Source organism: Mus caroli, chromosome 3, assembly GCF_900094665.2.
Source record: "Mus caroli chromosome 3, CAROLI_EIJ_v1.1, whole genome shotgun sequence".
Classification (NCBI taxonomy): Eukaryota; Metazoa; Chordata; class Mammalia; order Rodentia; family Muridae; genus Mus; species Mus caroli.
The window spans coordinates 23809909-23834585 of NC_034572.1; the positions used below are offsets into that span (position 1 = coordinate 23809909).

The following is a 24677-nucleotide window of genomic DNA, read 5'->3' on the forward strand; positions in this document are numbered from 1 at the left end:
AAAATACCCTGAGTGTTTCTCCACTTCTGGCTGTGTGTAATTAACTTTGCACCCACTCACTCACTTTGCATGAGTTTGGTTTTGATGATTTGTTTCTTATCGATAGCAAATTGTTTTGTGGAACGAAGGGCTCATGAATGCTGACGGGAAGGCATGTATTCATTCCAAGCAATGGGCTACCATCAGACTTAGCAACTATCCCCATCTCCGTTGCCCCTTTGCATATCCTGTTTCCCAGGTTAAAGCATAGCAGTACATACTGTAGTTTGTTTCAGGGACCTAAGGCATTTCCCTAAGTCAGAAGTTCACATGTCTGATAGCAGCAGTGAGGGGATGGAGAGAGCCCTAAACTGCATGTTTTAAAGGGACTTTCCGTTTTGACATTTTAGCTGTTGTATGCTACTAATGTAGCTGTAGAGAGGTGGCAAATCTACAATACCAGAAGGGGAAAGTATTCTTTTGCTGTGCCTATGATTGCTTACATTTTTTAAACCTCTAGTTTTCAAAAACTTTTTGAATGGTCAGAAATCTGGCAAAACTGGATATAGCTGTACCGGCAGATCTTCCAGTCTGAAACTTTTATTTTTAAGTATGCTTTTTCCTTCATTTACACCACAGTTCTTCAAGCACTTTCTACATATGTTCATCTGCAGTTGGGAAGACTTTGGAAAGCTCTAAGCAGAAGAGTGCCTAGATCCATAACCTGAGATGTGCCATGCATATCATACAGAGTTATGAACTGCTAACAGGAACAGACACATGATAATTCCTCATTGCTATTTCCAGGTCACAAGCCGTCCTTCCTCTTCCTAATAGCCACTTCTCTTTCATCCACCAAGAAAGTTGCTGGTCCCCTTCAGTCCCTCTTTCATGTTGCTCATGTACTCAGCCCTTGGCCCCTGCCTTTACAGCACTACCCTTCTGAATGCTTGATGATTTTAGTACTCATTTAGACACACCTACAAATACTCTGGCTTCGCTTTTTGTTTAAATCTTTCTGGGGACACTTATTATTGATGACAATAAAAGTTCCTAAAGCCATAGTGGGAAATTGCTCCCATTGGCTCCTGTGTCTTTTACAACCTTTCCAAGCAAAGACCATTGCTTCACCCATAACCTTTCCCTTTTGTATCACTAATGTCTCCCATTCTATGGAGGATTTCACCCATGTCCTGTGCTAGAACCCTCCCCTAGACCTGAGTACCCCATTTCATTTCCATCTATTTGGTCTGCTTCCCTTCAAAGAAAAACTACCCCAGAGGAACTGTGGTTACTAACTACATTTCTTTCTTTCTTTCCTTGTTCTTTAGAAACATTTAAACTCGGTCTTTCATCCCCAGAATGGTGACTTAACTAACTGCCTCGCTGCCCAGTGCAGCAACCAGCTTTGGTTGCATGCTGCTAATCTTCAATCTTTGACACAGTGAAGAACTGCTTCTTGAAACAGTCCCTGTGCCTTGGATTTCCCTGTGTGTTGGCATGTGCTAGTAGCCTGTGCTGGATATCCCTTTTCCAGGTGATCTCTTCAATGTTGGGCCTTAGAAACCATCTATACAATGGCATAAAGCACATCTTCATCTCCAACCCCAGTCTCTTTCCTAAATGCTGGAGTCACAGGCCTAATTCTATAATATGTAGCTTCACTTGGATATGTGCTGTGTCCTGCCTCCCCCACCCCACCCCCCAAAAAAACCAAAACAAAACAAAACGAAACTGATTCATGGTGTTCCTCTGATTGTTAAAATGTCAGCTCCACTCTTCCACACCAGAAAAATCTCATTGTCACACCCTAATTTTACACTTTCAAATACTATATTTTAGAAATGTGGCCTTACTTAGATTTGGGGTATATCAATGATCTGATCTGGGCCCAGGCTACTTTCTACCTGCCATAATGCTTTTAGAATACAAGCCAAACTATGCCACTCTTCTTCTAAGCTCTACAGTGTCCTCCCAGCTAGCTCAGAATAACATATTCATGTGGCCAATAAAGCCAGTGAAATCTTCCCTACCTTTTCATCCTCCCCAGCTACCCTTTCTCTGACCTGCTTTCTCTGTTCACTTGGATCTAGCCACGTAATCCATGGTTCCCCCAGAATACCCTCACAGCTTGCCGCTTCGTAATAGGCTATTCAGAAACCTCATCCATCACCTACCTGCATAGTTTGCTCCTTCACTTTCTTGAGATCTTGTTGACAAAGCTTTTCCTCTCAGAGAGCTGTATTATAGAAAACCACCACCTACAGCCACCTTCCGAGTTACCACCATTCATAGCCCTTCTCACTTTGCTCCTTGGTTTGTCTTTGAAGTGCTTTGAAGAATACCTAACAGGCAGTAGCTACTCAGTAAATGTTTATTGAATGGATGTTTGAGTAGAAATAAACAAGAACAATTTTGAAATCAAAATGGCATAAACTATGTGATTAATTTTAGTTTCTATACCAAAATTAAAAAGCTATCTTCAGAGGCCATAAAATCATAAAACACAGCTTTGTTTTTATATAGAAATAGAAAACCCTATGGATTTTCAGTCCTTGCAGGGAAGACTCCTGACTTTGACCCTGGCTATGCTTTCTTGCTTCATGAATCACCTTTACAAACTAAGTTACAGGATTAGAAGAGGAGCTATTATATAGACTGCTGAAAAAAAGCAGCATTTCAAAACTCATAGACAAACACAAGTAATGGTCCCCTCTAACCTATTATCAGTGCAAAAGAAAAAAAAGAGATTCAGATTTGGGGGTGTGGGAAGAGGGCTCTTAATTTTGTTTTATGAAATAAATGTTAAATCACAACAACAGTCACAGACCTTCTGCCAAATATAGCTTCAAAAAATGCCTGATGACATTTGGGTCTTAAGAATCCTTCAAGTGGCAAGAGTTGTGAGGCCTCCCTGAGCCTCTTACATCTGTATATATTCAACGTCATTGAATGTTGTTGCATGAAGTTTCCTTGTAGGATATTGACACATGCCTTCTGATGGATTTATTGTTTCACCAAGTCTTGTAAAGGGCACACCCTGCAGTTCCATTTGTTCAATCATGTACTTATCTCCTCCCTTAATAAAAAGAAATATTTTAAAAAAAGAAGGCAATCAATGATGTAACTGAAGGAGCCTAACAATGAAAAAACTGTTCCTCCCATTCCATGTCTTCTCATAAAGATGCTGTGACAAAGAAATGTGATGTGTAAGTCATTCAAAATAGCCAGTGTCAAGGTCTTCATCTTTCCAGGACCAAACCATGTAGAGGACCTATGGTGTTTAGATGCAGATATCTTGAGTCCTTTACAAGAGAATAGTTACAGCTGTAAATGGAGAATGTAAAACAGAAGTGGAGAAGTATCCAAACTGTGACAGTAATCTAGAACAATCTAGAAACCAGAAGTTTCAGTCGTTAAAATCCAATAAATATTTTATGTAAAATATCTTACCATTAGCTTTCCCTAAAAGTATATCACAACAGCTTAACAGCATTCTTTCATTTGTTACAAATACTTCTGTCCATATTTTTTGACAATAACAACATGAAATGCTCCTGACTCCCTCCCGAAAATAATTATCTTGTTACAAGTCAACTTACCAGGTGAAGTCATAAGAACAGGGTTGGTGAAGCTGTAGCTTCGCCAGAGACTACATAATCTCAGGTTTCATCTTCTTAACCAAGTTAAGAAAAGAGGTGTTCAGAGCTATACACCATTGCTGCAGCAAAAAGACACAGTACTCATTCAGAGTTGGGATTATCAAATTATCAAGATTATCATCGATGGAGTCAAAATGACCCAGTGGGCCTCACATTTGGAGCTGGTGATCATCATGTTAGTGTTCAGACATGGTTGAGATGGATGCTTATAAGAAATGGCTGCCCATTTAATTAAATGCTCCCATTTGGCCCATTTAATGTTGGCAGCTTGGAGGCTTGGAGGATTTTGACATTTCATTGGCTAGTGAAATGCAGAACATGGGAGCACTGCTCAAGAGGATTCACAAATGTACAGACTTATATCAGGACAGGAATACACTGCCTGTCTAAAAAATTAGGCAACAAAAGCCAACATCATCCTCCTGTACTAAAGCCTATTGGTACCTACTCAGAGTCTACAACCAAGGCTGTCCTCACAAGGTAAGTGGTACTGTTGTAGCATGTAGTTTTTGCTACCCTACTTTAAGCTCCAGGTAAACCACACTACCAGCCCCGGCCCAGAGGATATTGGATTTGCAGATGAAAAACACAGACATGTTGCTCAATTTCAACCTACCTTATTGGTTCAATTGCTGGGCTCCTCTAAGCTACCCTTGGCTACTGTGCTCTTCCCAATACTCTTAGCTTAGCACCCTAAATCTGCCCTCAGCTTTAGTTGCTATCCCAGACCCAGTCAGGACCCTATGGCCACTCCATACTAGTTTTCACATGACTGGTGGCCTTGCCTCCCTCCGAAGCATGATGAACTCTCCCTCCTCTGCATCTCCTCACCTCTTCCTATGGGGACCTGGAAGTCCTGCCTCTTTCCTTATGCCCAACAATTGGCCCTGGCATCTTTACTGATAGATCAAAAAACAATTGAGGAACAGGATCTTAGCTTCAGAACCACCCTCTACAGTAGTAACCTCATATGACCTTCCAGAAACCTCTATAGGTGCCAGTACCATCAAAGGGTGTACATGCTGTGAGACAGAAATCACCACAAAACTCACCATACTCCAGGTGCCTTGCCAGATAAAGACTGATTCTCAGTCTTTTAAAGTATGATGAGTCTGTCATATATGCCAGAGAACTTAAAAGCAACAAAAAGTTCACAAATACTTTCAAATGAAACTCCATTTTACAAGCAATTTGGGCATTCATGACAGAACTACAGACAATGCTTGGTGGACACATGATGCAACGGAACCCTTCCCTGCAACTAACTCCCAGCTGGGCAGAGGACCTTAAGACTTCCATTTGGATCTTAGGTGTTTTATGACAATGTTTGTATATAGGGAAAATGCTAATGATCATGGTTTAGTTCATTCTCATAAAGCTATCTTAATCACATCCACATGTAAGCAGACTCAAAAACGATAACCTTTTTTACTTTTTTGGCCAGTTCCTATGCCACCTGGAGGCAACTACGACCTGATTAGAGCATGGCTGCCCACTCTATGTACGAGCAGATAAGCAAGGTGCTTGTTTATCAGTTGCCTGTGCTACATGCAGCCAGCCCCACACCTTATGCTGAGGTAGAACTGTAAGACCCCCGAAACTGGGGAGACCTCTGCTCAAATCCCAGGATGAGCTGGCACCCCAATAACTCGAGAGAAAAACACACCTGATGCAAACTGCAAGAGGCTTTATTGTCAGCTAGCTGAGGACGAACTCCTTCACAGAAGCTGCCGATGAAGAAATTAGCCCTGACTATCTCCGTTCCCCCTCTCTAAAAGCCCCAGTCACTTAGATAGCTGAGATGGGTAAGGCAAGGGACAGAAAGCACACATTCTGAGATAATAACGGAAGGATAGACTAATTTTTGACAGAGGAATGAAGAAATGTTGATGGAACCCAAAAGAAGTGTGAGGGTTTTTTTTGGAGAGACATAAATACCTATTCACCCTAGATAAGGCACTAGGGCAACAGCCGAAAAAATGATTCCACCAAAGTCTAGTTTAGGGCACAAGAGAGTTTATTGGGGTTACTTACAGGAGCATGAATGATTCACAGGTACTTAAATCAGTAAACAAACAAACAAACAAGCAAGCAAACAAAAACAAAAAGCCATAAAACCAAAAAGAAAAATAAAACACCACACCCCCAAGAGGTCAGTACATAACCAGCAGTTTGGCCGGTTACAGAGGTTTCCTCATAGCAATTGTTACTGGTTATATAATCAAAGGGGAGTCCTTATAAAAGTTATAAAATTCAGGAACTTCCTAAGCCTTGTAATTTTTGTGTATTTCCTGAGTCTTAACAAGCTTCCCACCAGAGAGAATTTTCAATATGGAGGAGATTGTTATACAACAAAGATTATGGAAGCTTTGAAGAAATGACCTCTCCAGCCTATTAACAGAAAACAAAAAGGAAGTCTCTTAACTAGCCAGAAAAGGTGACCAAGGTTTAGAGGAATAGAAAACACATGGATACAAAAAATGGCAAGTAGTTCCACGTGACAGTTTTGGTAGAGCAGAAAAACAATTATCTGGCCATGTGAAATATATATTATTTCTTCTGGGCCCCATGTTTACCTTTCTCACTGGTGACAAGGGTTCCAGAACAGAGATAGCCCACTTCCTGTCATCTAGTAAAAGAAAACCATCTTTAAGGACGGTTGCTGACTCTCATGTGTTGATGGGAAGTGCTGCCAGGTCCCTACCCCATGAGTAGATTCTTTTTGCTGCTTCTTACAACACTAAGCACCCCAGTTTTCTCCAGGGAGCTCCAGCTTTGCAGGATGGGACTGCCCTGTTGTCCTACTGGCTCAAATGCACCTGGTGAAAAAACTATCACTAAAACCACATTCTGACCATCCCACACCATGTAAGCAGCAATCTGGTATGCTGATGCCATCATCCTAGACAATGCATGACAACCTCAAAAAAACACAACATTAGGACATATGTTCTTTCTTCTTCCACTCTGCACAATCCCCTGATTGTCCGGAAGGTACAGAAACCAAATGCCCCAGAGTCAGATAGACAAATCAGTTGGTAAAGCATTTGCTGTGCAAACATAAAGCTCTGAGTTTTATCTCCAGAGTTCACATGAAAAGAAAGCAAAGTAAAGCAAACAAAACAAAAACAAGCAAACAACAAAAACAAGTGTTGTGCTTGTTTATAATACTAGCACTAGGAAAGTGGGAAGAGGGGGATCTCTGGGGCTCACCAGAAAACAGCCTAGCCCACCTGATGAACTACAAGCCAGGAGAAAACCTGTCTGAAAAATAACAAGGTGGATGGGACCTAAGAAATGACATTCAACATTGATTTCTGGCCTATATATGCATACATATACCTGAACATGTACACATACACACACACACACACACACACACACACACACACACACACACACACACACATGAAATCAAGGCTCCAAACCACTAATTCCTCATTGTAGCTACTATTTTTTCCTATATAAGACTTTGAGAGGAGCGACTGGGATTGATAACTAGCTACCCTATGTCCTAATTCTCACAGCTCATGAGAGTTAAAACTCCAGAGTGAACTTACTGCTGGAAACACACCCTCCTGCTCCCTAAAGCACTGCCACTCATTAGAGACCTGGACCCCCTACTTGGAGACTCTATACTATATAACTCTGCTAGAAGATTCTGCCAAGGCATGGGACTCATGCCTTTGTAGGTCAGTCATTTCAGTTTTATCTGGAAGTTAATTTAGTAATACCTTTCAGTATGTGGAAAGTATTCTTTTAAAGACATTTAGTGGTTGCCATTTTTGTTTGCGACATTCTCACTGACACTACTCAGAACAGCTTCATTGTTCATGTTGACTGTCTTATCAATGTTCAAACCTGCGTTTATTTAGGTTGAGAGTATAAATTTGATTATTCAGTACTCATCTTTTATACCTGACTTTTTAAATAGGCTTTTCCTTTCTATCTGATTTAGTAGTGGTCTTTATTTCTACTTCTTTGTGATTCTGAAGTCTTCATCTTGCGTCTCACATCCTTTGAACGTTTAAGCTTCTGCATATTTGCATATTTGAATGCATAAGCTTTTGAATTTACCTTTAGATGTTGTTTATCACCCTTTCTTGTTGTTTATTTAAATTTTTCCTGTTTTTATTTTTCAGTGTATCCTTATGCACCCTTCCACATACCTTTTCTCCTAGTGCCTTAGAACTTGGTCACCATTTTATGTTTCTAAATGTTTGGATTATATTTCTGAAACATTTTAATTTTTCTTACAGGTTTTAATTTTAATTTGTAGTTTATCCTCTGGCCTCTATTATCTTATAAATAGCAACATGAGCCTGATTGAGAAAGAACTTACCCAGGTCTAACTCAGGGCTCCGAGTAAGAAACCATCTCTACTATTACCACTGCACCCCAGGGAGGGGGTGGAGGGGGAGAACACCCTATTCTATGAAACAAGGGAATCTCCACAATAGCTCACCAAAGATCTGTCAGAATCAATGTAACAGATGTCAGTGACAGCACTCGGGGCAGCTTGTTCCTTTGCCATCCACTGCAGCAGCAACCTTTGTGAAAGTTCACAGTGGCAGCAGACAAAGCCTTGCCTTCTATCTGCGGCTGAGATGCTGCTTCCTTCCCTTACTCAATAGACATTTGAAATATCAGTCTTCCGGGCTCGCACGTTATCTCTGGTGGCACTAACTCGGCTCAGCAAGCTAAAGGATTAAAATGCTAAGCAGGCTTTCATTTGGCAAGAAATCTGAAAAGCTGGTGGGTGAGCCCAGTTGGCAAGTTTGTGATAAGGACAGGAAGAAGTAGATGAGAATCTCGCACTCGGGGCACTAACCCCAGTGGGGCACTTGAGACTTGTTTTTGAGAATGGAGCATCGGCAGGAGAACCAACCTTATGCTTGCATACCCTCGCAGCATAAAAATGAAAAACCTCCTGGGGGCTTAGTGCTGAACTTCTCAGAGCCCACCTACCTAGTGAGCTGAGTAGCTCAAGTGGCCCAGGGGCAACAATAGAAGAGGAATGTAGGCTTGGTGCCAAACCATCCAGGCCTGTATTCCTTCCACTTCGCCTGACTCTTCCTAGGCACCCAGCTCTCTATGTGGCAAAACATGGAGCAATGTGTCCCCATCAGTGGGAAGGCAAAGGTAAGGCCTTGGTGTGGTACCCTTGCTGATGACTCAGAGAGAAGGAAGCACGCGCTCTTCTTTCATTACAGAGAGAATCTCCTAAGGAGAGTTTTAAAAGACAGAAAGAAGTGAGGGGAAAGACAGTGTAGTCACAGGCTAGACTCAACACTTTGTGAAGAGAGGCTAGCTCATACAGTTCCACTCTGGTGCAGCACTGAACATCCAGAGCAGTTCATAGTACTGCCTTGAGGACCACAAAGCTGCATCGTTGGCTGCCGTGACCTTCGACTCTGATTCAAGCCTTGCTTTGGATCTCTGAACAGCCAAAATGCTACCTTCCCACCCCAAACACTTCATAGTGCTTGACCAAATCTGCTCACTCAGCTCCAAGGCAGGAGGTGACTCCAAGCTGGGAAGAAAGGGGACATGCCATTCGGGCTTATCATGCTAATCTTATCCCTGACTCCCAGGATATCTGCAGAGGTGCATTCTGTGTTTACACAAGTATTTACAGCTTCCCAGGGAGGAGGACAGGGCTAATGAAGTCGGGCATTTTTCAGAGATCCACACGACAAAGGAGCCCTTGGGTCAACAACTTGTCCACATGGGGTTGCACCATCTGCTTGTTTCCATGCATTCCTGGAACTCCTATCTCATAAACAGCTGACATTTGACTCCTTTGGCCCTGACACTGCTCCTTTCACTGGTGACCTGTTGATCAATAACACAGAGCAACACTGTTTGTTAACCCTCAACAAGGACCTCATGATCTTCGCTCCCATATTTTATGTCCACCTCATCAGCTTCCCTCAGCAGCCTGCAAATGAACTGCAAATGCTTTTCAAAGCAATGGCAGAAAATAGCTCAAAGAGTATCTGAAAATGATTAACCCAAGGACATTAAAGAGACACAAACTCATAAGAGAAAGATGCCCTGCAGAGTACTGTGTCCATTTAGGTATATTCAATTGGAAAAAGTGGTTAGGAACAGAGCATTTTAATTGACTTCATTTAAACTGGGATGATTCAAGGATTATAAACAAAATTTTCTGTGTGCAGCACTAGCATTCAATTTAGATTAAATTGCCTGGTGATTAATTAATTTAGGACAGTGCTCACCGAGAAATTGCCATCGATACACATCTGTCAAAACAATTTGCCACAGACTGTCACACCTCTGGGGTATGAACAATACAAATCTGGGGGATACCCACTCAGTAAATGGCCCCTTGCTCTTCCAATTAAAAATTCCATGATGGCCAAATATCACAAACTGTAGATGGGAAAACCGAGCATAGCTTCTCTAGCTAGCCAGCTCAAAGGTCCCAAGGAATCCATGTTAGCTGTTGGAGAGCATGTTTGTTGAGAAGAGAGAGTTACAGAAACTGAGAGCATAGAAATATTACCAGCCAACACCAGCAAGTGATCACAATGTGTTCGGATCGTGTATGTTCTGCTTTGTTCTGAGCACCACATCAAGACTAGGTCATTTTGTTCCACAGCAATCCCTAAAACTAATGCTCTTCCCATCTTGCAGGAGATAATAAGAGCTCATCTGCCTTGTCTTACAAATGGTATCTAAAAAACATGAAGCAAGACTTGCCCGTGCTCAAGGATCCAACCCTTGCAGACAAAGAACAAAGCCAGGTCTCTAGTGCTCCAAAGTCTTGTGAGTGTGAATTCTTTTTCATAGATGCCTTGGGTTCTGAAGAAACATTCTAGAAGGGTTAACTTCCCTTCTCTCCAAAGCCATATTTAGCACATTCAGGGGTGACCAGGGGATCATCTGACATGGCTGAGGTGGTAAGGCATCTGGTTCTCCCTTGTGCTGGATCTTAGACATGTAGAAGCCTGCAGTGTTGGGCGATGGTCGGTGTCCAGCCAGCTACTTGAGCATGCATGGAGGAACTGTGTAAATTCTGTCTGTGGATTTCTGTGCTATACTGAAGGAAACAGATTCAAAGGGGAGGGTAGACGGGAACAACAATAACCAAACTGAAAGCACAAAGGTGACTTTGAAGATGTATGTGCCCAGGTGGAGGCAGGGACATCTGTAGCTCATCACAGGATTTATACATCTTTCCCAAAGAGAATGACCTCATGCGTTTGTATTTAAGCTTGATAGTCAAATAAAATACATATTTTTTAAAATAAAAGAATAAAGAAATGGAAAGTAAGAATAGGTCTGGCAACACTAGTTGGTAACTTCATCTGTCACCTGCAGTTCCATCGTGGGAAGATTTGGAAGCCCCTATCCTAGTAACTAACTCCTCCTTGACTAGTGCCACAGACTGGGGGTGTGACGTCCTATAGGTCCAATAGCCAACAGAAACCTAGGATAATGAACGCTTGATGCATTGACACAATGGGATTACATTCAACTATAAAGAAAAATAAAATTTAAAAAACTTCAGGATGTATCTAGAAAGCATACTAAGCAGTGACCCAAACTCAGAAAATGAAAAGCCATATATTCTCTCTTATGTGTAGATCTTAATTTGTTGCATATACATGTATGTGGTGTGTGTGAAGTAGAAAATTTTGGTTTCTTTGGAGATTCAGCTGTATTATGTGATGTTTCTCTGGAAACTGTCTTATGAGAGGATGTTTTGGCTGAAGCAGATAAGTGGGAGGATGTTTTGCTAAGAACAGACAGGTGGTGTTTTTCTGGAGGCAGCCTGGGAAATGGGCATGTGATGTTTTGTCAGAGAGGATGCTTGAGAGAACACATGATGTGTGGAAAGGACATAAATATAGTCAAAAGGACAGTGGACAATGCTGGATGATATTGGTACACCTTGCCATTCTTTGTTGGTCTTCATTTGTCATGACCAACGATCTTCTTGTGGTGTTCCAGTGGCTTCTTGCTGCTTCCGCAGATTCCAGCCCATTGGCAGAGCTGTTCAGTTTCTTCTGGATCAATCTGCTGTTGCTGATTTGTGAATGGTGTTTGTGAGTGGATGGAGATGCAGCTGCTGATTTGTGTGAACTAAACTGCTGATATCCTGCTCTAAAGACTGGAATTGCCCCAAAAAACTGTTTCTGAACAGGTCCACACCCTCCTTTGCTCTATTAACATTTCCTTTCTACTGCCTCTGGTGGGTGGTGGGCTAGAAGGGAGGATGAAGAATTTAAGAACCTTATTAAAAGTAGGTTTTAAACAATCTGAGCCTGTGTGTGTGTGTGTGTGTGTGTGTGTGTGTGTGTGTGTGTGTGTGTGTGTGTGTGTATAAGAATATAAATAAAGCCTCAGAAACTAGAAAGGAGACCAAGAGTAGAAAACATATAGCAGATCAGTAAAAATAACAAAGGAACCCATGGAACACAAAAGAAGAAGAGAAATGGAGGAGTGGAGTTAGAAGAAGAAATTGAGAGGCAAGGGTTTTGAAGAGATAAAGGGAAAGGAAAATCTATTAAAACAAACTATTTGAAATATCCTAATGATACTACAAATATCTTACATGCTAAATTTTAAGAATAAGTATTTTAAAGAGTATAGATTTTATGTTACCTATTCTTGCCTCATTTTAAAATAAAATACAAACAACACCTAGTAGTACTCATATGATAATTTCTGCTTAGCTAAAATAGAGATTAATATGCTGTAAAAGTGAACATATTATGTCCTTTTCAACATAATTACACACACAAAGGGATTGATGGCTTGGAGCATCTCTAAAATGTTCAGTACCATTCTTTATGTATGTGCTTCCTAAGTTATGGCTCATGAGTTTAAAGACAAGAACAGCAGAATTCTGATAGTTCTGAGCCCTAGTTTTCCTGTTTTCATCCATGGGTAGGAATGGAGGCTGAGCAATTTGTTCGTGACAGACTTTGACAACAGTGACAAAGTACTTGAGCAAAATAACTCAAGAGACAAAAGATCTACTGATTTTTCCAGTAATTACAGCAGTTTTGGTCTGTCCTTGAAGTAGGCAGCATGATGGAGCACCTCAAACCATGACAACCACAACCATGGGCTACTTCCTCCTTTTCCTTTGATTCCTTTTAGGTCTCTAGTCTTCAGAATGGTGTCAGTTGACTCAAATCGAGTCTTTCTCCATGGTTTCTCTTCTTTGAAAATGGGCCTGACTCACCCTGAAGTATGCTTTATAATCTTCTGAGTTTCTGGGGAGAGTCCTGAGATTGACATGGGCACAGCCATACTAAGGACCCCGATGCCTCAGACCTGTGGAAGTGGTAAAACCTTCTCTGTGTGAGGCTCAGAAGGAAGGCAAAGTCTTACTCTGGTCCAAGTGTTGAGTGTTTATCAATGACTGACAGTGTGTACAAAAGCTATCACCGCAGCTTCCTCCTCCAGGATGTTTACAGCTTGAGACTATTCCTTTGCAGAGACCTCTTGCTGAGACTAGCTTAAGCTTGCTCCCTTGCCCCAGAGGAAGAAAGGGCAGAAAATAAGAGACAAAAACAGGAGATAGAATGCTAGGAAGAAGAGGAAAGGAACAAAGGAGAGGGGGAAGGGATATGTGTCCCAGAGGGCCAAAATACCGTCTCTAGATACAGAGGATTCAGCCATGACCCATAGGTAAATGGCAATTTTTACAGGGTCAAACTCTGTGTTAGGATGAAGTGTTTAATTTCATTTGAACATGTGAATTAGGTGAGCCAAAGGGGTACTTTTGATTACTGGATTTAAATACTTTGATAGCTAGACGGTGATAGTCAGCCTCAAGAGAAGACTATGGCCAATAAGGGATTAGACCTTGATGGCTAGCTTTAGGAATGTAATCTAATGGTTTTTAGCAAGGCAGAGGGAATAGAGGAGTGGCTAAGACTGCGAGAGCCATGTTTGTCATGCTCTTGCCTACTGGAGTCCCTACACTGAGCTTCTGAGTTGGTGTTACAGTGGTGCCTGTCATCAGTGAGAGCACAGCCCACCTGATCCTAGCGTTCCTGTACGTGCCAATCCTTTCTTCACCCCTCGTCTTCCTGGTTAGGTTGCCCCTGAAGCTGTTCTGAGTGCAGTTTCTCTTTATCAACTCCAGTTGAGAAACAAGATCAGACAGCACATTATGCACGACACGACGGCCTTCAAGAACAGTGCAAGCCGTAGCTGCTACATTAAGTTTTTCCTGTTAAATCTCATTAGGAAGAAAACAAATCTCCAGCCAATGCTGTAATTGGTGATTTAGTTATAAACAGAGCAGTTTTGCGAACATGACAATAGAAAAGAAACAGTCTTATTTCCCCTCCCCCCCCCCTGTAGCAGGTTCCTTCCGCAGGGAACATTATATGATTTATTAATGTGCTTTTATTTTCCTTTATGTCATTTCACAGATCATGATGTTGTGCTCCCATTTATGCATTTAGATGCATTAATGCATAGAGCCATATATACATTCATTCCTCATAACACATAATACTAAGAAAGTGCTTTATAGCTGAAGGCTCATGCCATTTATTACAGGAAGGAGCTCAGTCTCTTCCTTTGATATATTCATTACTTCTTGACACATTTCGGGTTTTTCTCATGCTCTCTTGTGGTTCTGGACCTACTATTGTATTATTAGATTATTATGACTTCTGGATATCCCTCTTTCTCCTCCTCCTTCATATCTATTGAATTCTTGTCTATTTCATAGGTACAGTCTCTCGCTTCTGCCTATGAAGCATTCTAAAGTGTTTTTTAATTAAAGTACAAGTCATTAAACTCATGGGATTGCTGGAAAAGAGAGTGGTCCCCTGAGACTGGTGTATATCTGGTTCTTCACTTTGGATCATGTGAGTATCTCTAGGTTATCCCACAGTTATCCATAAGAAGTCATTAATTCTTCATTAACCTATCCACAAAGAGCTGCTAAACCAAGTTCTAGAGAACTACAGAAGAAGGAAAAGAAGCCAGGTGTGATGACACACCTCTGTAACTCCAGCATTAGGGACATGGAAGCAGGAAGGCCAGAGTTCAAAGCCAGCCTGGGATACTTGAGACTTTGTCTCAAAAGACAAAAGAAACAGCAGGTGGAGGAGGAAGAGGAGAAGGAAAATTTTAAAAAAGTATGCCTATTGTTTTTTCTTCTTGGTAACACAGGATGCTCTTGTAAGAATGCAACTAGATAACAAATGCCCTCCTTTGTTCCCTGCTAAGGCTAGCTTCCAGAGGAAGTCCAAGTAGTCAATTTAGGTCCCAGTGCATCCAAAGGGAATCTACAACAGCCTGATCAGGCTCCCCTGGAGACTCAAACTCTGGTATTATTATCATTATCATTATTATTATTATTATTATTATTATTATCATCCTTTCATCCTTCTCCATCTCTCTCTTCACACAATCAACACTTGTCATATTGTCTGCCAGAAAAACAGCTTATATTTATGAGATATTCTTTCTCAAAATGTTAACATCAAAACTCAGGCTTTAGTTCTTATTAGCTTATCTACCTCTAAGACATGCTCTAAGAAAGAGTGATCTAATTATTATTAGCATAACTGCTTTTGCATCTTTCTTAAAGATACAAGTTTTAATTAAGGCTTGAAACCAAAGCCTTTCTTTTTTTGAGACAAGGTCTCCGTGTAGCTCTTGGTGGCCTGGACCGCTCTATGTGGATGAGGCAGGCTTTAACCTCACTAAGTGCTGGGTTAAATTGTGCACCACCATGCCCAGCTGAAATTCAAATCAAACAATTTTTTGTGGCCAATAATTTATTTTTAACATTTGCTCAAAATAAAGACTTCTAAAACTGAATCTTTTCAATGACTCAATCCCAACATCCTCAATGGTATACTCATCGTATCTCTCCTTAACAAAGGGAATCTGGCAATTCTTATTGTGGGGATGATCTTCACAGAAAAATTCCTATGCTGATTGTGTATGGGGATATGATAAGAGGAGATAGGGGGATCCTGAGACCCTTGGCAGTGTAAATGTCTCTTCACAGTGGTCAAGACTAGTTATTAACTGTTCTATCAGAGGTCTACAGCATACAAATGGAGAAAGGACCAAACATTCCATGCTGTGGGCCACATGAATGATAAGATGCATATTTTCCAGCAAAGACAAAGCAGAAAAGGCCACAGCAAAAATCTCAATTCAGCTGGCTCTTAGAAACTACCTAATTTTGTGACTTTGAACAGATCATTAAACTGTTTCAAATACCATCTGTGAAGTCAGATCTATAATATAGCCCATGTCAGAGTAATGCCCTCAGGAGATGGCATTAGTTTGAAATATGAAAGACTACAGGATTACCTTTTTGGAGAATCATCATTAACACAAATAAAACTCAAAACAATGAGGTTCTAATGGGTATTTTAGCTCAGTTAGGTAGAATTCGAAGGCATTGGAACTCAGTAGGGAATTATTTACTATATGGGGGTAAGTGGATGTAGGTGGGAAGAGCATCTGTGTAGGTGGAGTTTGTGAATGATACAGTAATTATTCTTCGGTGCTTTGCCTCAAGACTGCCTACTTTCTTTGAAATGAGCCTTCAGGCTCCCTTCAAAGTAAATCCACATTCCCCAAATTGATTGCATGTTTGGAACCTATAGCAATAAGTGGAATCCCCTAAACATACCATCCTGGTAGTAGAGCATCAGCCCCTCCCTGGAGCTGTGGGGTGTGAGAACTGTTACCTCCCTAGAGAGGTCTTTAGAGCATTGGGATAGCCCAAGGCAATGGACACAGGTCAAGTTAAAAGGAACTGAGTAGTCTAGAGTTACACAGCATGGCTCAGGGTTACATTATCTGAATCCATAGGCTTAGTGTTCGCCTCAGAAATTGGAGAGAAGACAGAGAACATGTGCATGCGCAGGAATTGCTGCTCTTAGGCCCTCTGATTTCCTCTTCTTTCCTTTCATTATGGATTCACCAGTTCTGAAAGAATTAAAAGACTAGCCCACCACTTATGTACTGTATACCTTTTTCTCTGACCACATAAGTCCACTGGTGAAGCCATCTGGGCTCGTCTAACTCTCCCCCCTTGGAGCAGCCTCTTCACTGGTCACAAGAGCCATACATACCTTACTCTCTGGCACAGAGGTGCCATTACTGCTACACAGATACTGTTGGTTTTTTCCCCCGGTAAAGAAGAAAATGAAGTTGACTGCCCCCAACAAAATCATTAAAAGGAAATAGAAAGCACAAAGGACCTTGCATTTTAAAAGAAAATCTATAAAAGCAACTTGTGGAGAAAGGGGTAGCTATGTGCAATTGAATAATACACTGAAGAAGCTGAGGAAGAGAGCGGGTCGCTAGTTTCATCCTCTATATTATATGCCTGGCCTTGACATTCACTTAAGCACACTAAACTTACCAACAATTTTAAAAATTTCTTTGAGTTTGAGGGTTGTATCTATCTTCTTTGCAGCTGTCAACCATGCATGCTCTTGTACTCAGGCAATGTTCGGGAAATATTTGTGGTCCTCAAGGTTATTGTTCATTGTTCTGATGTGGTCCTGCGAGAACCTGCCTCAGCCCCTGACAGTTGGTCACTTAGACAAATTCAAACTACTTTCAAGACAGGATCTAAAACATCGACCTCAAATCCTACAGAAAATTCTTAGAGACAGCAACCTTCCTGCCCAGGTCACTGCTGTCCCCAGGCTTGGCACATAGTTGATAATCTACATGTATTTGTTAAAGAACTAACTGAAGAACCACGATCTGCAACTGATTATACCCAGAGCCTGGGGGCTGATCCTTATATTGGAAAGCTTTGGACTTCCCTCTGTTAAGAGGAAGAAAATCTCACTCAACCTTAACCTGTGCATGGTGAAGATGAAGACACAGCACTATAGTGGGTTTGGCCTCATGCTGCTTGTATTCTAAGGTTAAAGCGTCTACATGGAAGACTCTGAGGGACCCTGCCCTCACTTGGTTCTGACTAGTAAGTAAAGATACAGGCAGCCAATGGCTGTGTGGGGCAGTCAGAGGCGAGACTTGAGGACTCGAGGGCTTGGGAATAAGAGGGAGAAGGAGATCCACCATGCTGGGAGAGTGTAGAGGAGAAGAGATTCCTTGCCTGAGAAGAGTGGAGGACAGAGAGGCATAGCAGCCATGTGAAGGAGCCAGGAGAGGGCCGGCCAGAGGGCTGCCCAACTGGGTTCAGGGCAGCCAAGGTAGAATACAAAATTTAGTAAGTGATAACTCGGGATTATCAGTGGGAGGTGGATTAACTGCATGGAGGTTAGACAGTGACCCAGCTATTGTGATGATTAAGGCATGTTAAAATATAATAAAACACATGGAGGGACCCATGGCTACAGCTGCATATGTAGCAGAGGATGACCTTATCTGGCATCAGTGGGAGGGGAGGCACTTGGTCCTGTGAAGGCTTGATGATCCGGTGTAGGGGAATGCTAGGGTGGTTAGGGGGTTGGGGGTGGGCATATGGGATAGGAGGTTACATAGGGGAAACCAGGAAGAGGGTATACTTTTGAAATGTGAATAAATAAAATAACCAATAAAAAAAAAATAAAGGCTGTATGTGCATCTTTCATCCAGGAGTGTAAACCATTGAGGTGGGTAGCAAACCTGCCTCTGAGATTCATTTAATTATTTAATTCAACACAGCACAGTGACGTTGTGAACTATAATGTGTGCTTTGAGTGGTTTAGAAACAGTTGGCAGGATTCTCAGTGTTGCTTACTGGTTTGTTTATGAAGCTCCCTTTCACCTTAATGGACAGTTATCTGGATCTTCACTATCAGGCAAAGACTGCGGAGAGAGGATATTTATGTCATATGGGGTTGAAGGTATAATCAGGAGCCTCCAATAAAAAGTCTGTGTTAATCAGTTAAGTCTACTGAAGTTACAGGATTCCAAAGTCACTGAGCCTTTCTTTCCCTTACATCTTGCTTTTGCATAGTGGACCAAAATACAGAAGGCAAAAACAACTGTTTCTCCATTGATGTATGGATGTGATGGGGAGAAGAGAAGATTAGGGAGACCTGAAGCTGCCACATGGGAAAGTTGGGTTAACGGATACAGATGCTTACGCTTCTGTGTATTGTCTTTCGTTTTGTGGATTTAAATAGGTACCTGTGTATGCAATGACACATGTGTAGTGCTGGTGGGGGCCAGAAGAAAGCATCCGAGCCCCTGGGGCTGGGTGATGTGGTGCTGGAAACAGAGCTCGGGTCCTGAGGAAGAGCAGAAAGTATTGCTAACCATTGATCCATCTCTGCCCCAACATGAAGCTCTTTAAAACTTGGTTTATTTTTTTCCCACTTAGGTTTTTATTTGTTCATGTGTTTGTAGATAATTAAGTTTCCTCCCCAAAGGTGTTTAGAAAGTAGACTAGGACTTCTATTCTTGGGAAATTTGAACAGCTATCCTCAACCCACCCCTTCTGCTAAGTACAACACCCAGGACACCAATGTAAGACAAACACAGGAAGACTGACTAAGGAGTACATTTTTGAGTTTCTTTCTTTTTTTGGTGGTTTTTCGAGACAGGGTCTCTCTGTATAGCCCTGGCTGTCCTGTAACTCACTCTGTAGACCAAGCTGGCCTCGAACTCAGAAATCCACCTGCCTCTGCCTCCCGAGTGCTGGGATTAAAGGCATGCACCACTACGCCCAGCTTTGAGTTTCTTTAATACAATAACTCTTTTAGTCTGGCCAAATGCCACCAAAAATAATATTTAATACAACACAGTGGGCCAAGGGAGCCTAGACTTCTACTCAAGAGGCTACAACAAGATGATGATGATGATGATGATGATGATAATGGTGGTGATGGTGATGATGATGGTGGTGGTAACAACAACACCAATAATAATAATAATAATATTGATACCTACAACTGGTCACATGCACAGAGTAGGAGACTATGAGTGTGCTCACCTCTAACTGAGACATCTGTATCATGCCCCTTCTCCTGGAGTTTGGGGATCATTTCCAAAGAAAGAGCAGAAAGATTATAAGAGCCAGATGGGATGGATGTTTACAAAGAAACAGTATTTGCTAGACAGGTCAGTCTGTTGTATACAAGAATTTAGCAGCTGTGGTTGTGACTGTATGTACAAGACTTACACATTGTACCTAGCACTCACACTAATAGCCTGGTTATGACTATAGTCATGGTCTTATAAGATGTCATCATTAGGGGAACAAAGGCTCCCCACATTGTTTCCCTGGGACTAAACCACCAACCAAAGAGTAAACATGTTGGGACTCATGGCTTCAGCAGCATATGTAGCAGAGGATGGCCTTGTTGGGCATCAGTAGGAGGAGAGGCCCTTGGTCTGGGAAGGTTTGATGCCCCAGTGTAGGGGAATGCCGGGGCGGAGAAGTGAGAGTGGGTGGGTGGGTTGGGGAGCATCCTCATAGAAGCAGGGGGAGGGTTAGGGGGTGGGGGAGCTGCAGAGGGGAAACCAGGAAAGGGGTAACTTTTGAAATATAAATAAACAAAATAGCCAAAAATGTTGGAAACTAAAAAAAGGGGGGCCCTGGGGAAGAGGGGGAGGGGAAAAGGCCCACACCCCGCCAGAGTTCCACCTATACTCTGGTCAGTCAGGCATGGGAGGGCTGCTATCTACCTATCCACTCATCCCTGGGTGGGCATTCCTCTATCCCACTCTTCAGGGGGTGGCCAAGGTGCAGCCCTGCCTGGGGACCCCGGAGCTACCTTGCTAAAGCCCTGGGGTTAGAGGAGAGAGGAATGAGGGAAGATGTTCCCAACATCTGCGAGAATGAGCACAGCCTTGATGGAGCAGAGACTCTCTATGGTTTAAGAGTTTTATTATAGAACTGCAGGGAGAAAGAGAGAAGGGGGGGGAATCTAGAGAGAAAGAGAGTAAGAGAGAGGAAAGAGGAAAGGAGAGGAGAGGAGAAGACAGAGGAGAGAGGAGAGAAGACAAAGAGAAGGGAGAGAAGGGGTGAGAGTGAGGGGTAAGAGGTAAGAGAGTGAGGTGGGGCTGAACAGCCCTTTTTATGGTCTTCACTATTGCTAGGGAACTGGGGAGGAATTTAGCCTTAAGGTCAGAAGCTTGGATCATTGCCTACGTGACTACTGACGATGCTTCTCTTGTGGGGGCTGTGGGGGGGTGGTAACTTAGGCAGAGCCAGAGTTCCAGGAGCATGAGGGAACGCCTACTTTGTCATGAAGGTGAATTATGACCACTGGTGTTCAGACCTCAGCTCAAATGGAGACCAGCCTGCAATCCCCCACAAAACAAACAAACAAACAAACAAACAACCTCTCCACATAGACTGACAAATATCTCAAAAAAATTTAATCTTGTAAAAAAGTGGAGAAGAGTGTGTCTGATTCGTTTTTGTGGGGTCTGAGAGCGAGCTCTGGGTAGCTACTCCAGATGAAAGTCCTAGCACATCTAACTAAAGACAGAATGTCTGTTACCCCAGGTTAGCAAGCAGGAGAATGGCCTGTCACCCCCCATCCCCCTCTCCTAAAAACATTACCATTTTCTTTGTGGACCAAAATACGCCTTGACTTTGTTGCTCCTCTTCCTCCCTACCATCAGTTCCGGCAGCCAGAAGCAAGCATGAATGGTCACTCTGCCCTTGCAATTTGCGGCCCCATTTTGGCTCATGCTCCAGGCCAGTCCACCCCTCACACAACAGCAGAGCTTATCTTTTTGTTCTATTTTGAGGTCCTTACCCTAAGTGTTCTGGAATTCCCTAATGACTTGGGGATAACTAAATTCCTAAACCCCCTGCTTCTGGTCCGGGATACACATAAGTGCTGCTGCACTGGGTTTTCTAAGGTCCTGGGGATTGGATCATCTGCGGCTTCATGCATGCCAGGCAAGCACTCTATCAGCTGGGCTGCAAGCCGACCACTAGGGGCAATCTTAAAACAAACAGTAGATCTCGGTACTCTGCTGCCTCTTCGGTGATTTCCCATGGCCTTTCACATGATTTCTAGCCCACCCCGGTGGTCTACGAGATCCTGCATATCTATGGCTGCTGTCTGTCTCCCCAGTACTATGACAGATGAATTTGAGGTAGATGGCTGAACCCTGAGTAAGAAAGAGGCCTCAGAATCAGACCTATCTCAGTGGGCCCCTTAGGCCAAGGTGCACAGTGAGAGTTCCCTGCTTGGGTGGGGGACACTAAACTTGCAAGCAGGTTTCATAGTGTGAGTTAACGTTTAAAATCAATCTTGATTTCCACATCTAAAACATGCAATTGGACAAGAGGACCAGGGAAGCCAGGCTAGGGGACCCGACCTTCAGGACAGAGCTCTTCCTGTGAAGAACTTGTCCCCTTGGTTTACACTCTTGCCTTTTTGCCCTTACCTACAGCTGACTCAGTGAGAGAGGAACACAGCAGGGTTCTCTGAGCTGTCTCCTTTCCTCTCGTTTATAGAGACAACAAAGCCAACAAAACAATTCCTGTCACTTTACTAAAAGAACAGATAATAAAGGGGAGAAAGGGAGATGGGGTTACCATTTAGTTTCAGGCCTCTTAATTAATGATGTAATCAGGATGTGACCTGAAAGATTTAAAAGTATAAAGCCAGGTTTAGAGAGGCCACCTAGAACATTTGCTCTGCAAGCAGAAGGACCTGTACTCAGTCTCTAGGACCTAGTACTGGTTGTACCTGCATATAACATAGGCATAGGGGCAACGAGACAGATAGATCATGAGCAGAGCTGGTTCTGTGGTGCAGAAGGAATCTCCGAATGCTTCTGAGATCTCAGCAGGTAGACGTCATCCCAGGGCAAAGTACAAAAATCCAGGTTTCATTACTAGACTTTATCCCACAGAAACTCGCAGCTCCTCTGTGCGCCCTGAAGCTACAGTTGCAGTTGCGCATGAGGTCTATCTGTGGCCTGAGTTCACCTGCCCAAATCAACCTGTGCAATGCGCTCTCTCTACACTCAAACTGCAGGTAGGTTTAGCCCACCCCCAGAGGCTGCACTGTCTAAATGAATCGTGCCTGCAATGGGGGAGGAGCAACGTCCCTGACCTCTGGACGCCCGCTGGAGAGAAGCACGGCAGTCTTGGACTCCCAGGTACAGCCCCGCGATGAAGACAAACGCAGTTACTTCAAGGCAGACTTCAAAAGAAAAAGGTAGAAAAACAACCCAGGGCAGCTGTCACTCCTGATCAGCACAAGTGTGTTTTGGGCAGAGCCAAGTCAGTCAGCGGGAAACAGTTGTCAGGGCATCTCCCCTCTGGATCATCTGTGCTGTGTAGGACTGGACACGTGAGACCCTGGCGCATCTTGGTGCGCTTGAAAGCCTAATACCAAAGCGGAGCGCAGCGTCTCTCTCTCTCTCTCTCTCTCTCTCTCTCTCTCTCTCTCTCTCTCTCTCTCTCTCTCTCTCTCTCTCTCTCTCTCTCTCTCTCTCTCTCTTTCTCTCACCCCCCTCATGCCACCACACCACCACTGTGCCGAGTAAGCGAGTTCAGCCCTGAGAAGTGCTGAGCAATTCTTGGCACAGAAGGGAACGCTATAAAGATTAATGTCACTGCTATTAGCCCTTTCCATGCCTGCCTTCTAAGACATTGCACGCTGTGTCCCCACTTCAGTGTAAAGTCCTGGCAGGAGGTGACTGGGTCTCATTGGTGATAAGTTAGAACATGCGACCATGCTGAGCTCTGCTGAAGTTTGGGCTTTGAACTTAGTTGTTTGCCTCCTGTGTTGTCACCTTACAGAAATATGGACACACATTAAAAACAACAAAAATTTAGGCATGGCCTGACAGTGCCTATAATCCCTGCACTGGAGTGGATCCGCTGGCCTGTCAACTTGCCCACATGTATGGCTTTCAGAGTCTCTGAGGTGCTGTCGCAAATAGAGACGGGATAATAGGGTAATAGAGGAAGACTCTCAATACTGATTCCTGGCCTTCACACAGAGGAATACACATATAACACATATACAGAGTGACAGACAGACAGACAGACAGACAGAGACAGAGAGACAGACAGGGACAGAGAATGAATGAATGAATGAATGAATGAGAAGAGGTGGGAGAATGTCAGACTAATTAAACCCAGTTTTCTTTCCTCCTTCATGTTCCTGGCCTTTGGCCACTGGTTCTTACATTTCCTCTGCTGTAAACTGGTTCCATCCAGATGAACTCTGTGGATGGCAGTGACCACAGCTGGCAGTCACAGGGAAGCTACCCAAACTTTGGTATCTTCCCCTCACCCCCCCACCCCCCCTGTATTTTTGTATCAGATGCCACAGGGGATTCCTAGGAAGAAACAGGGTTAAGGCATGTAAGCAGAATTCACTGGAAACCCAAGGCTATAGCAAGCACACTCCGTCTCCCAATCAGGCTCTCTATGTGTAGCCAAGGCTATCCTGCAACTCTCACGTGGTCCAATGAGCCTCCAACGCATAGTCCTCTCGTCCCAGCCTCCCCAGTTCAAGCATGTGCACCACCACATCTGGCTCCGAAATCTCATCTTGAAATACACTGAATTAATAATAACAATAGAACACACACACATTGCCTCTATCTACTGAGAACTTTTTCTGTGCCAAACATTTATCACGTTATTTCCTTTAATCCCCTCAACAAAACGAAATGAGTGTGCTATCTTCCCTATTTTATCAGGTCAAATATCAAACAGTAGAAACCTAAGACACAGAAAAGTCACAGGGTTTAACTAGCTTAAGTTCATCCTCAGTAAAGTGCTGTGATTCAAACCCCAGTGCAGATCCCTCCATACCTCACACAGATAACCGATGCCACCACACTCGGTGGCCACAGAGCCCACAGTACTAATTTTCTGCAGAACAAACTGCTCTGTGCCCTTCACCCTCCCAACTTTGTCTTCCCGACACCACTGCATGCCTCGGCTTCCACAAAAGACCCCACAGGCTGCCCCTCTCACCTGTCCCTGTCCCATTTCTGCCACACTCATCAGGTTGAAAATGGGTCTGTCTCTGGTTTGTAACTTATACCTATGAGACCTGCTACTGTGCTCAAGCCACAAGTCATCGAGGTAAAGGGTGTATTGATTGGATTACC

At 43.1% G+C, this 24677-nt stretch overlaps 1 protein-coding gene and 1 long non-coding RNA gene across 3 annotated transcripts in view; one reads left to right on the forward strand and one right to left on the reverse strand.

Annotated features, from left to right (window-relative positions):
• Nucleotides 1-134: 134 nt before the first annotated feature.
• LOC115030604 lies at nt 135-24677 on the reverse strand. The gene is made up of 3 exons (XR_003836191.1): nt 24541-24677; nt 3582-3700; nt 135-3284 (listed from the first exon to the last, which is right to left on the reverse strand). It is a non-coding gene; the product is annotated as an uncharacterized LOC115030604 (long non-coding RNA).
• Nucleotides 22461-24677, forward strand: part of Slc2a2 (solute carrier family 2 member 2) — a 33615-nt gene continuing 31398 nt past the window's right edge. Inside the window, exon 1 of one of the 2 annotated variants that reach the window (XM_029475115.1) lies at nt 22461-22579. Coding sequence is in view for 1 of the 2 variants with exons in the window: in XM_029475114.1 (XP_029330974.1) it covers nt 22617-22703 (87 nt within the window). In the remaining variant the exon portion in view is untranslated. Of the gene's footprint in view, nt 22580-22602; nt 22704-24677 lie in introns of those variants that run through there. The other variant, XM_029475114.1, reaches the window with a different exon arrangement.